General features: G+C 40.3%; 1 protein-coding gene across 3 annotated transcripts in view; it reads right to left on the bottom strand.

The window, feature by feature from the left end:
- The window catches only part of LOC140477969 (potassium/sodium hyperpolarization-activated cyclic nucleotide-gated channel 1-like), a 279,875-nt gene that overhangs the window by 97,232 nt on the left and 167,809 nt on the right, over positions 1-14,834 (bottom strand). For all 3 annotated transcript variants that reach the window (XR_011960770.1, XM_072571643.1, XM_072571644.1), the window contains one exon: positions 10,511-10,657. Coding sequence is in view for 2 of the 3 variants with exons in the window: in XM_072571643.1 (XP_072427744.1) it covers positions 10,511-10,657 (147 nt within the window). In the remaining variant the exon portion in view is untranslated. The remainder of the gene's footprint in view (positions 1-10,510; positions 10,658-14,834) is intronic.

Below are 14,834 nucleotides of genomic sequence, written 5' to 3'. Positions count from 1 at the left end.
TTCTGCAAGGCTCTGTGTTGGGACCACAATTTTTCACTTTATGCATTAACGATCTAATTGAAAGAACTGAGGAAATTCTGGCTAAGCTTGCAGATGATACAAAGATAGGTAGAGGGACAGGTGCCTTTGAGGAAGTGGGGAGGCTGCAGAAAGATTTGAACAGATTAGGAGAGTGAGCAAAGAAGTGGAAGATGGAGCACAATGTGAGATAAACTCAATGACCTGGACTCCATAGCCTTCTGTGGCAATTAATTCCATGGATTCACCACTGTTTGGCTGAAGAAGTTTCTCCTTATCTCTGTTCTAAAAGGTTTCCCTTTACTCCAAGGCTGTGCTCTCGGGTCCTAGTCTCTCCTACCATGGAAATATCTTCCCGACATCTACCCTGTACAGCCCATTCAATATTCTGTATGTTTCAATTAGATCTCACCTCGTCCTTCTAAACTCCAAGTATAAACCCAGAGTCCTCAAATACTCCTGATATATTAAGCTTTTCATTCCTGGAACCATTCTCATGAACTTCCTCTAAACACGCTCCAGGGCGAGACATCTTTACTGAGTTATGGGACCCAAACTGCACACAATACTCCAAATGCAGTCTGACCAGAGCCTTACAGAGCTGCTGAAGTACATCCCTGCTTTACATTCAAGTCCTCTCAAAATAAATGCCATCATTGCATTTGCCTTCCTAACCACTGACTCAACTTGCAAGTCTATCTTGAGAGAACTCCCAAGTCTCTTTGTACTTCAGACTTCTGAATTTTCTCCCCATTTAGAAAATAGTCCATCTGTCTATTCTTCTTACCGCTTCCTCATACTTTCCCAAATTGTACTCCATCTGCCACTTCTTTGCCCACTCTCCTAACCTGTCCAAATCCTTCTACAACTTACCATCTCCGCAATGCTATCTCTCCCTCTACCTATCTTTGCTTTGTCTGCAAACCTAGCCAGAATATCCTCAGTTCCTTCATCGAGATCGTTAATGTATAAAGTGAAAAGGTTGTGTTCCCAACACTAAGCCTTGCGGAACACCACTTGTCACTGGCTGCCATCTGGAAAGGACTCTTTTATCTCCACTCTCTGCCTTATGAAAGACAGTCAATCTTCTGTTCATACTAGCACCTTGCCTCTGACACCATGGGCCCTTATCTTACTCAGTAGCCTCCTATGTGGCAACATGTCAAAGGCCTCCTTGAAGTCCAGGTAGATTACATCCATGGGCTCTCCTTGGTCTAACCTGCTCGGTACTTCCTCAAAGAATTTTAGCAGATTTGTCAGGCATGACCTCCCCTTGATGAAACCATGCTGACTTTGTCCTATTTTACCATACACTTCAAGTATTCAGAAATCCCATCCTTCACAACGGATTCCAGGATCTTACCCATGACTAATCCATCTGTCAGTTTCTATCTTTTGCCTTACTCCTTTTTTAAACAGGGGTGTGAATTTAGCGATTTTCCAGTCCTTTGGGACCATCCTTGATCCTAGTGATTCCTAAAAGATCACCACTAACACTGTGTCTTCAGCTATCTCCCTTAGAACTCTGGGATGTAGTCCACCTGGTCCAGGTGATTTATCCACCTTCAGGCCATTCAGTTTTTCTAGCATCTTCTCCTTGATGATGGCCACTATACTCAGCTCTGCCCCCTCACTCTTGGATTTTTGGGATATAACTCATGTCTTCCACAGTGAAGACTGATGCAAAGTGATTATTCAGTTCCTCAGCCAATTCCTTGTTCACCACTACTATTTTTCCAGTGTCATTTTCCAACAGCTCTTGTTTTCCCCTTATACAATCAAAAGAAACTCTCACAGTCTTCCTTTTATATTACTGGCTTGCTTGCCCTCATATTTAATCTTCTCCCTCCTTATTTCTATTTTTGTTGCCCTCTGTTGGTCTTTGTAAGCTTCTTAATTCTCTGGTTTCCTCCTGCCCTTCATTTTCATGCCAATCCTAACTTCCCTAGACAGCCACGATTTCCACATCCTCCCTGTACTACGCTTCTTTTTCCCTCAGGATGAATCTCTGCTGTGTCTCCTGAATTACTCCCAGAAACTCCTGCCATTGCTGTTCCACTGTCTTTATTGTCCGGCTCCTCTCCCAGTCAATTCTGTCCAGATCCTCCCTCTCGCCTCTATTGTTGCCTTTATTCAGCTCTGACATCGTACCCTCTGATTCTTTCTTCTCCCTCTCAAATTGTAGAGTAAATTCAATCATATTATGATCACTGTCTCTGAAGGGTTTGTTCCCCTTAAGCTCCCTTATCAAGTCTGTCTCATTGCACAATACTAAATCCAGTATTGCCTGTTCCCTAGTCGGCTCCACCACAAGCTCTAAAAAGCCATCTCGTAGACATTCCACAAATTCCTTTTTTTGCAATCCATGCCAACCTGGTTTTTCCCAATCTACGTGCATTTTGAAATCCTTCATGATCACTGTAACTTTCCCTTTATAGAACATAGAACAATACAGCACAGAACAGGCCCTTCGGCCCACGATGTTGTGCCGAACTTCTAACCTACACATCTTTTCTATCTCCTGGTATACCTTGCACCCCAGCTCCTGACTGCTGTTTGGAGGCCTGAACATGACTCCAACTGTGGTTATTTTACATTTGCAGTTCCTCAATTCTATCCACACAGATTCTACACCATCTTCCTCAACTATCTGCTCTTAGTTACACATTACCCTCTATTTTCCCTGTGCCAAATAGCTAGCTTACTAGCTATCATAAAATATGTAACTCACCTCAAGATGTGATGCACTCAGGCTACATTTTTAGCAAAGAACTAAATGTAACCAGCATTCTTCTCAATCCTGATTCAGAATGTAGGACGAGTTTAGATTAGATTTGGAGCTGGAACAAATGGGCTCCTTTGGTTTGCTACCCCACTTGACACTTATATTAAGTCACAAAAAAACCTTGCAATTTCTGGCAAGGTATAAGACTGCTTTTGGCAGCAGATTTCATGGAGTACACTTTAAAACCTATTTTATTCCATTATATTCCTCAAAGACTCCCCCAAAATACTAACAATTCATGTAATAATCCAGGCCTCTGTCATTATTATTGACTAGTTGAATTCACAATGTCTGATGTGTCATTCAACAAATTCACAATTCCAATGCACGCTAAAATAGGAGTATATATTGAAACTTTACAATCCCTGCAAATTTGTATTATTGAAGCATATGGTTGGAAAATTGAAGGGTATGCATTCAAATTATGGACACGTTATCCTGCCAAGATCAGATGACTGTAGCAGCATATAATTGAAATGTCTTCCTTTGGCCTTGTTATGTTTTGTTATAATAGAGGTTCTGTGTTACATGAACAATGTCACTTCAGCTGTGCCTAGAATAATGCAAAACTCAAACAAAAATATCAGATCAAGATGATTCAATAAAAATTCACCAATTTGTAATAAATAATTAAGTTAAGATGTTCTACATTATTTCTGATTGAGAACTGATATTTGACACTATCTGAAGCACATCTTTATTTTACGTCTTTATCATCATGTTGAAAAATACGAGTGCAGTCAATTGAAATAAGAGAATATTATCTGCTACTCTCTTAAAAACTGCTGGGTTATGACAAATAGGATTCATTAACACCTCCTTAGATTTGATATCCATGGACACAGAACTCCACTGACACCACTCAGGACTTGGCTTAGCTATCTGACTGAGAATTAAAGATTTATACTGTAGTATCAAAAAACTGAACAAATAAGGAAGGATTGCCCCAGCAATCCAGAAGCCAAAAGTGGATCTTTGAACTGATATGTATTCCTACAATTTGCTGCTTTTATTACAACTACTAAATAATAGATTTTAACTCCAAATGGTAATTCAATGTGGCATTAAAAAAGTGTATCTGGGTGTGTTTTTTTGGGGGGGCGTTGGTGGTGAGCAGTTGGCACAGCCACTGAAATTACAGGGTAAGGATGTTACCTTTACACCTCTGTAACCTAGATTGAGATTCAACCCAAAATGGTGGGATGAAAGACTATTTAGTTAGCTGAGTATTTCAATGTGGAATGGGTATGGAGGTCTGAAGACACCACTGAGCAAGCACAGGAATGCAGCTCTAAATACTGCCCTGCTGTGTGCTGACTTCACAATGTCATTCTACAAGGTTAGTCTGGATATTGAATGATGTCACGTTGCCCACCCCTCTCTTCAGAAGAGTAAACAGGTCAAGTTTCATTCTGCTATGATTCAGGCTGAGTATCTGGGGAGCAGATGATGTTCACACTGGATTCCAGAAATGGGTAACATCCCATTGCTTTCCATATGTGAGCAATCCTGTATCTCTGTACAATACCTGATCCTTCAATAAAAAAAATCACTACTTATTATGTAATAAGAATTACTCATTTCAGAAAGCCCCAGTTACATCCTTGTCGATAGTGATGATAATTAAGTAGGCAGTTCTAGGATTCTGACTTAACAGCATTTGTGGGAGTATCCTCAAGTGATGGATTAAGACAGCTCAGCAGCTTTTCAAAGGCAACCAGGGATAGAGAGTAAAATCCTCATACTCAAAGAAAATCAAAAGCTAATAATTTTAAATAGTTTACAAATTGAAATAGAAATGTCAAACGTTTAACATTTGTTAAATCAATCTTGCAACTAAGAAAAATCTTTTGCAATAAAATAAAACCAATGACTGCTGATGCTGGAAAACTGAATCAAAAACAATGCTGAAGGAACTCAGCTATTCTGGCAGCATCTGTGGAGAGAAAGCAGAGTTAACGTTTCGGGTCCAGTGGCCCTTCATCAGCTGACATGTCTCCACCAAAGCCTTCAGATCCTCCCTACAATATGGGTTTATGAACTGGAGACAATAGATCTGCCAATATTTTATTTAGGATTAGAAAACTTTTCTTTGTATTATAGATTTTCAACCATACTGCCCAAGATGCCACTTATTTTAATAACTACTTTATCTTTCATCTTTTATGATTTGTACAGACTACCCCCAAATCTGAGAAAGGTGACTCGACCCAAAATGTTAACTCTGATTTCTCTCCACTGATGCTGAACTTTTCCAGCAACTTCTGTTTTTGTTAAACCCAAGTCTTTCTGATCTCATCATCCCCCTAAAACTGTATGATGAAACTTGTATTGCATCTCCTCATCACCTACTAAAACCATAACAACTCACTTTTCTCCACTTAGTTTTATCAATCTATTTCATTAACATGTCTAGGAGCTCTTCAAGTTTATTCTAATCTTTTAATCAATGACACTTCCTCAATTTTGTCAACTGCAAATTTCAAAATCCAAACCATTAATGTAAATCAGACATGATCATAGTATTATACAGTCATAGAGCCAAACAGCATGAAAACAGACCCTTTGGTTCAACTCATCCATGCTGACCAGACATCCTGATCTGGCTTAGTCCCATTTGCCAGGATTTGGCATATATTCCTCTAAACCCTTCTTATTCATGTACCCATCCAGATTCCTTTTAAATGTGGTAATTGAATCTCAGCTCTACCACTTCTTCTGGCAGCTTGTTTCAGATGCACACCATCCTCTTTATGAAAAGGTTACCCCTTAGGTCCCTGTTAAATATTTATCCTCTCACCTTAAACCTATGTCCAAAAGACATTGACTATTCACCTTATCAGTTCTCCTCATGATTTTATAAACCTTTATGAGGTTACCCCTTAGTGTTTGTTGCTCCAGGGAAAAAGGCCCCTAGCCTATTAAGCCTCTCCATTTAACTCCTATCTTCCAATCTTGGCAACATTCTTCTAAATCTTTTTTGCACTTTCTCCTGTTTAACAACATCCCTCTTTAGAATGGGCGACCAGAATTGTACACAGTATTCTAAAATTCAGCCTCAACGATGTATTATACAACTGCAACATGATATCCCAACTCCTATACTCAATGTTCTGGCCAACGAAGGCAAACATGTCAAATGCCATTTTCAACGTCCTGTCTACCTTTGACTCCACGTTAACCAACCATGCATCTGCACCCCTCAGTCTCTTTGTTCAGCAACATTTTCCAGGGCCTTACCATTAACTGTCTAAGTCTTGGCCTGATTTGCCTTTCCAAAATGCAATGCCTCATAGTTATCGAAACTAAACTCCATCTGCCATTCCTCGGCCCATTGGCCATTCTGATCAAGGTCCCATTATACTCTGAGGTAATCTTCTTCACTGTACACGACATCTCCTGTTTTGGTATCATCTGCAAACTTACTAATCCTGCCTCCTATATTCACATCTAAATCATTTATAAAAATTATGAAAAACAGCCGACCCAGCATTGATACTTGTGGCATACAACTGGTCATAGGTCTCCAGTCCAAAATCATCCCTTCACCACCACCTTCAAGCTAATTTTGTATCCAATGCTAACTCTCCCGCATCCCATGTAAACTAACCTTGCTAACCAGTCCACCATGCAGAACATTATCGAACACTTTATTGAAGTCCATTCAGGCAATCTTGACCACTCTGCCTCCATCAATCTTCTTTGTAACCTCTTCAATCAACTCAATCAAGTTAGTGGGACACTATTTTCCACACACATCATCATGCTGACTATCATTCCTTATCTTGGTACAGAACTGTGGGGAATATCAATGTATTATTTCTTCCAGTCCAAAAAGTGGTCAATCACCACAATTTTCCATTGTCTACTGCTGAGTCAATTTTATATCCAATCTGCTACTACCTTTCTTTTTCACTTTATGGGTTTTAGTTTTAATAATAAGCTTAATATGTGAGTTTTGATCAAATATATTGGACACACTTTTAAGGGGCCTGAACAACATGGGCGATAGCAAGTTTTGGAACAGAATCAGATGACAGGTCTAGTGAGGCCCAGCTTGATGACAGAAGCAACTCAATGAATCTTTTAGGCTTTTGCTGAACAGTGAGGTGAGTTTCTTGCTTGGTAGTGGTGGGTTGCCAATTTAGGGGGTTGAGAATTTATTAAACACTTTGTTAACACCATAACTAGCCTTATTTGTTCCAGTTTCCTATGTTACCAAACACGGTGAACAAGCACTTGTCAAGAGTTTAGATTAGATTAGATTAGATTAGATTACTTACAGTTCTCAACATGAAAGTCAGAATGGGTACCTGGAGACTACAATTCACCACTGGATCTTCCATGTTGCTCAGTATCAAACAGCATCTTACAGTGCAATCCATGGGCATCAGCTGTACACACCCTTTGACCAAGGATTTTGGTATCAAACACTGTCGACCCCCCAACAGCCATCATGGCATCTCTCCAATCCACTTGCATGTCATTTAGGAATCACAGACTTTCATCATAGGGTGCACTGGCAACTAATATTGAAAGGTCACTGCAAGGACACTTCCCACAGACAGCTCCAGACACCTAGATTAGACCAGTTTAATTTGCAGGACTGATCACTTGCTCTCTTAGTGCTCACTCACTTAGTGCCAAAAGCAAGCCTTGTCATGTCACAACTATTAATGCTTTGGCACTTCAGTCAGAGCCAAAGGCTATCAGGGCCATATTGATGTGCTGTCTTGCACACACACAAACAGGCTGTTTATCAGTAGAGATCTCTCTGGTGATCGGGGAGTTATATTTATGAACGGCACACGGAGACAACTCTCTACCAACCACAGCATTTGACAACTGTCTACATGACAAACACATTGCACTATTTGTACAAGCAAATGGTCATGCTGAAAACTGGTTGGGGGCTATAGTCCAGTTAAGGGGACAGCTCTGTCTGTCTGAGGGCCTTGGTACTGTCAGTCATGGGCACAGCTTGCGAACAGTCTAGGGGCTTAGCCATGGTCAGACATCAGCTTGGGCCTCTCAAGGTCAGTGGATCTGTCTGACTTTGGTTCACTGTGCTTGGTCTCCACATGCACGTATGTTGGAACTGAGCTGTCAGGACAATTATGAGGTCATAGGGTCATGGAGGCTCCAAGGTGGCTCCGGGCAACCAGGCAGAGCCCACGTTTGCTGGTGTCCACCACAAGCTACATTCTGTGCCACCACTTGTTGTTGTCTAGCCATGAAAATGGCTGGGACAATTCCCAGGGTGGGTTGGGTCAGTCATACTTTGATGGGCAAAACTTCAGGTTCACTAGGACATTGAAGCATGTGTTTACAAATGCCATTTACACATTACTTGCAATAATTTCTTCACTGATTTACAATGCATGCAGAGGGTCCAGAAGCTGGTCAAAGTGATTCAGGCCACTGGTATCTCAACGATATAGAATTTAGGGACAATGACATAAGTCGGGGGAGGGGCGCAAATGCTAGCCAAAAGGATCGCATCACTTGTGAAATTTCCAAAGCTGCTAGGAGATGAGAGGAACATTGCAATTTAAATATGACCATGGATTGGATTGACTCAATGGTAAGTTTCACATTTGTAATTGGTCTTGGATTGAAAGGGGTTGGAGCAGGACAGGAACTCTCTTTTTGATGTAATATGTTACTCTCTCAGCCAGTGCAACACCTTCATCAAGTTGATGTCTGTGCCACGATCAGGGCCATGATGGAGCAAACAATAATGCTACTGAAGATGCAGTCCTACTGCTGTGAGAGGTCTTGGAGCAATCCTCCAGTATCATTTGGAAAGAGTATACCACATCTTCCTGGCATGCAATGTTCTGTAAAAACTGGAGCAGGCAAAGGAGTGATGTGATAAATGCTGAGGAGGCTGGGGAACTGGAATAGTTTTCAGGGCAGAAGGGCGAGACACTGGAAAGGATGAACCTCTTTTTTGTGCATGACAAAGTTCAGCTACATCGGGTAAATACCAAGCCAGAGAGGAGCTGACTGACATCCTGCTCCAGTTAGACACAGCTTGGCATCGATGGCAATCACGGAACGCAAAATAGTCATTGATCATAAAGGGTAGCACTTCATTTGGATTGTGGGTGCAAAGTGCGGCCTCTATTCATTTGTTTTGTGTACGTTATTGCTGGCAGTAAATAAATGTTTATGGTTTGATTTATTTGATCGTTTGTGTGCCTGTGATCTTCTCCTAGTGGACACTGACATGCTGCAGATTTCCAGTAAGCATCAGAGACAATGATGGGTGAGAAGGCATTTAGATGGGATGTAGCTAAGGACAGGCAAACTGTGTGGCCTGGTGGTGAAACAGTGACTACTGTGCAAGAATGGCATTCTATATTCAAAATAGTCTCAGCCACACTGACTACATGCTGTGAGCAACATGGCTTTGTGGCTAGGTAGACAAACAAGAGGCTGGAAGAACACAGCAAGCCGGGCAGTATCTGGAGGTGGAGAAGTCAATGCTTCGGATATTAACCTTTCTTCAGTACTGGGGTGGGGTTAGGGGGAGCTACTGATTACCCCCACATCCAGTCCTCTTTTTCAAGATGGTGCTCGTGCAAGAAGTGGCGGTTTTTTGTTCGTATGTGCTGAGTTGTGAGTTGTTTTGGGAATGGTAAGTGGTAAACTAGAGATATAATCAGATGAGAGGACACCATGGGGTTCGGGTAGATTGTTAATAAAGGATGTTTGGTCAGATATAGTGAGAAAATTTGCTTGGCCTCTTGGCAAAAATCTCTCCAAAACCAACCTGTAAGATTCAGCCCCATATGTTACTACAAGTGAAGATGCTGAAAAGTCATTCTTAAAGTTCTTTTCATACTTGTTCAGTTATTTGGTGACCTTAACTTGCTCTCATGCAAGAATAGGTGAGCATAGTGTATAAGACAAAGAATTGTTTCTGGGTGAATTGAAGGATGGCCAATGAAATGAGGTGGAAGAAGTTACTGTCACTGAAGCTTGTAGAGTATCACTGGCTCCCAGTTTGGGAATTTGATTTTAAGTTGCTTGAAGACATTCTGTTCAGTGAGCCAGATTCATTCTTAAATTGTTGAAAGAACACGCTTCACCATTGTAAAGTAGTTGGCGATACTCTTTGGTCAAACCTAGCTCTATTTATAGCTACACAGTTGAAAATTCTTTGTTGTGCCAAAGTGGAAAGAGAATTGACAGGTCCATGCAATTTTCAATCATACAAAGCCCAGATCAGTCGAGCTGATGTGACAACTGCATTCTCTAAAGCCTCTTTCTGTTGAATGATGAATGTCCTTTAATTGGTAACCTTCAAAGGACCTAAAGTCTTTGAGGACTTGGAAAATGATGAGTAGTGGGGTTGAGTTCCAATAGTCACATACTTAATAATGTGATCAATGTGTTCTGTTCTACATCTTGAACTTTTATTCTCAATCAAATGTTAAATAATCAACTGTGCACAATCTAATATGAAACAATCGCTTCCTTCATTCAGGGATTGTGCATTAAAACAGAACTTATTAATATTATTGCCTGATCGGCATTTGATTTTTTGAACAGTTTTTGACATTTGAAGTAATAGTGCAAATGCAAAACTCTCTTATGAGTATGTCAGCCTCCAATCTAAATTCACCACAACTGTTCAAAATATAAATTAGCAGTATTATTGCTAATAAAATTGAGACAATGTGGAGAAAAATATGTTACCTCCCTAAGTGGATCATTCAATTCTTCTAGAATATTGTCCTCATCGAAGATCTTGCCTTGGTAGCGGTGCTCATAATAGTCATGTATCTTCTGTCGCATTTCAGCAGGAAGCTTGTGGAAAGACATATATTGTTCCACTTGCTTGTACTAAAAGAAAAAGGAGAAACATTATGTTAGATGGGTGATTTATCTTCCACTGGAGCAGCAAGAGACATTGAGTGAACAAGCTTACACTACAATGTATTGTTTTCGAAGAAAAATGATATACAACAAACTGTTGAACAAAACAAAAACAGAGTACACAATATACAGATACTTAGAACATAAACACGATAAATGAAAATAAAATGACCATATGTAGTATGTGGTCAGGTTTGAAAAGAATATGTATGGTAAAAAAAATCAGTAAATTTCACTCTTCAATCGTTTAGGTGGTACCAAGTCTCAGTTTAAAAGCCTGTATGTTGTGATTGAGACAAAGTGGCTGACTTTGGAACATAGTGATTCAACTGCTCAGGTTTATCCTTCTTATCAGTATAATTTCTGTTGACTTCAATAACGGCCATTAAATTGTTCTGCCCCATGGCCCAACATTTCAACTCCCCCTTCCACTCTGCCAAGGACATGTAGGTCCTGGGCCTCCTCCATCGCCGTTCTCTCACCACCTGACTCCTGGAGGAAGAACGACTCATCTTCCACCTCGGAACACTTCAACCCCAGGGCATCAATGTGGATTTCACCAGTTTCCTCATTTCCCCTCCACCCACCTTACCCCAGTTTCAACCGTCCAGCTCAGCACTGTCCCCATGACTTGACCTACCTGCCTACCTTCTTTTCCACCTATCCACTCCACCCTCTTCCCCCCCGACCTATCACCTTCATCCCCTTCCCCACTCATCAATTGTACTTTTTGCTACCTTCCCCCACCCCTCCTCTATGACATATCACCTCCATTCCCACCCCTATTCATCTATTGCACTCTTTGCTACCTTCTCTCCAGCCCCATCCCAACCTCCTCCTCACCCCACTTATCTCTCCACCCTGGAAGCTCCCTCCCTCCATTCCTGATGAAAGGCTTTTGCCCGAAATGTCGATTTTCCTGCTCCATGGATTCTGCCTGATCTGCTGTACTTTTTCAGCACCACTCTGATCCAAACCCTGGTTTCTAGCATCTTCAGTCCTCACTTTTGCCTATTAAATTGTTTCTAGCTGTTTCACATGGTCGAGATTACAAACAAAGTGCGCTGAAGTTTTAACTCTTTGAGCAGTAATGTGAGAAAGTCCAATTTGGGGAAGTTAGAAAAAGAATAAAATCTTCCTTACATAAAAATAGCAGTCAGAAATAACTAATAAGAACAGATAGGTAATAAAATTTGAATAGAAACAGAAAATGTCAAAAAAACACTCAGCAGGTCTGGGGGCAACTGTGTAAACAGTCAATGTTCCCAGTCCAATGACTCTTCAATGAAACCTAACAAAATTGAACTCAATTAGTAAACACTTACATAATTGTACACTGATGATTGATGATTAAAGTGGAAATGCACGGTTAACCCCCAGCAAAACCTTTGACTTCATACGAATATGAGCAAATCACTTGGTTCCTCAAGCCTGTTTTACTATTCAATAATATCACAGTTGAATGTCCCTTTGTAGCTAAACCATGTCTGCACCTCTGAAATGTAGGGATCCCCAGGGTCTGCTTAGGCTAATGTGGTCGGGTTGGAAAATGGCTAACTGATCTCACTAGAAAATGTTCTTCTCTTATACAAGAAGTAATTTATTGCTTGTTAGCAGTGCGTTACAGATTACATTGATATGATAGAGATTGTTACAAAGAGGACCTGGAGTTTAGGCCTTGATCCACTGAGATTCCAAACCGTTCTATCTACAAGGCTCCTTGACATCCTTAAAGAGGGAGGTGCTTAAGACACGCTTCAGTAATAACGTTTTGAGGTCCTTTTTGACCCATATACATCTCCCCACCAACTTTCTTATCCAATTTCTATTATATATTTGTTCACATAAATAATATTTATCTCTATCCTGTCTCTGACATTACAAATTTATGTAATGTTTCATTATCCTCCTAGGAAGTTTCATTATCCTCCTAGGATACTTTCACTATGGAGTTGGAAAACTGCTAGCTTGTGGGGTAGGCAGTTTTAAGTCTGTGGACTCCATTAAAATGGATGACCTCTAATCTTTCAGAATTTCTTTGCAGAAGACGCCTTCTCTGCTGAAACAGGAAATTCATTCTTTGCAATATCCTGAATCCTTGGATATTGGTTCTCTCTTTTCAGCAGTAGTTTCCATGGATTTGTAGGCACCCATCTGCAGAAATCATTATTTAAATAATCCATGGATTCCAATACATTCTGAATTCTTCTATTAAAACGTACTCTTTTAAGAATTTTATTTTTCTAAGACAAAACAAGTTCAAAAATGATTTCAGTACTTCTTCATAGCCATCCATTTCTTCTTTTACACCTTTAAAAGCTATAACATCAGTTACAGTACCAGTTGCATGTTGAAATATATTTACTTATTCAGCTTCTGATTTACTATCTAATTTGGAAGCTACTCTGTTTCTTAAGATTCATTTTATTCAAGATGCCTAATTCAGTGCTCCATTTCATACATCTCTGAAATTAAATGTTCCTTAGAGCATTATTTCTGATAACATGTCTTTACAATGTAATTAGTTTCCTTGACTGAAAGGTTTTTCTTTTGTGATAATAGTGGTATTGCTGTCGTTATGAAGGGTGTACCCATATTTTATGGCGAAAATGGAGAATTCCTGTCTTAATGTGACTAAAATGGAAGTTTGCCAACCTTTAGTAGATTAAATGGATGATTTCTAATTTCCTGTGGCTTCACAGGATGAATCCTATTGTTTGTGGCTTTAATAAACAATTCCCATTTCCTTAATGGCTTTACTGACTAAATCCCACTGTGGTTTTAATAAATGATGCCTGCTTTAATCATTGTAAAACTAAATAACTCCTGCTATTTGCATCTCTAAAAGATCAATCCTGCTTCCTTAATACTCTTTACAAGATGTCACCCACCGTCTGTACTCCATTAATGATTCCTGTTTCTTCCATGATCTTTTCCCAGATGATTCCCATGCACCTCTTCATTTAAATAAATGCTGCCCACCTTATTTTACAATTTTAAGGAAGGATATCTTGCCTTTTCTGTGGCTTTGATAAAATTTCCTTATATCCTTATTCTTTAAACTAGGGCAGCTGAAACTTCTCATCTGCCCCTTTGTCACCTTAATTCTGGCTTCACAATACCCTGTGTTGGCAATCTTGGCTTAGATTGCTTTTGTGGCATTTGATTTTCCTTGGCATAGGCATGTTATGAGGAGAAATTGAGGACTGCAGATGCTGGAGATCAGAGCTGAAAATGTGTTGCTGGAAAAGCGCAGCAGGTCAGGCAGCATCCAAGGAACAGGAGAATCGACGTTAGAAGGGCTTATGCCCGAAACATCGATTCTCCTGTTCCTTGGATGCTGCCTGACCTGCTGCGCTTTTCCAGCAACATATTATCAGCATAGTCATGTTATGTGCTACCCACTCACTACGGTGACAATACTCAATCTGAGCTGAAAGGAATTTCATTCTTTTTGCTTTACCAGTCTGTAATACTGTACCTTAAAAAAATCCCCTTATCCATCAGGGATTTTAACTTCGCTCACAGAACCTCCAGCTGAAACCGGACTCCAGACTACCCCCATAGACCACTGCCACGTGATGCAGTCTACTTCTGCTTTGGAGTAACTAATTCTCTTTCTTCAGGGAGTTCCTAACTCTCCAGCTGCAGCACATCACTTACCAGGTCTGAAATGTCTTTGTCACTAACTATGTAAGGCCCTCACATGTTCAAATCTTCTCTGTTTCTGACTATCTGCATGAACAGGTGACCCAAAGCTATGTCTAAAGATGCTGAAGAAATCTTCAGACCTCTCCTGCAGACCACATATTCCAGGAGGGAGCTCAATCAAAGCTACAACACTGCTCACCATTTTGTATCTGCAGCTAAACAGAGTCTGCATCTCACCATGTAGTGGACTTGCTGCCACATCCTCTTTACATCTCAAGAACTGCAAAACCTGCTTGGTCTAATGTGGTAGAGGAAAGCTAATTCTTGGCCTAACGTGAAGAGGCTCTTGTATTGAACAAAATGTACTTTATTATTTGTTTGCAATTAGTTAGAGGTAACATCAACAATGACAGATGTTGTTATTGAGATTTTAAGGAGGATCAGATGTTAGGTCTTTGACATCCAATGCCATTCATCCCACAAATTCCATGTG

This window comes from Chiloscyllium punctatum, chromosome 1 (assembly GCF_047496795.1).
Source record: "Chiloscyllium punctatum isolate Juve2018m chromosome 1, sChiPun1.3, whole genome shotgun sequence".
In the NCBI taxonomy this organism is placed as follows: Eukaryota; Metazoa; Chordata; class Chondrichthyes; order Orectolobiformes; family Hemiscylliidae; genus Chiloscyllium; species Chiloscyllium punctatum.
This window is presented reverse-complemented; position numbering and strand designations above follow the sequence as displayed.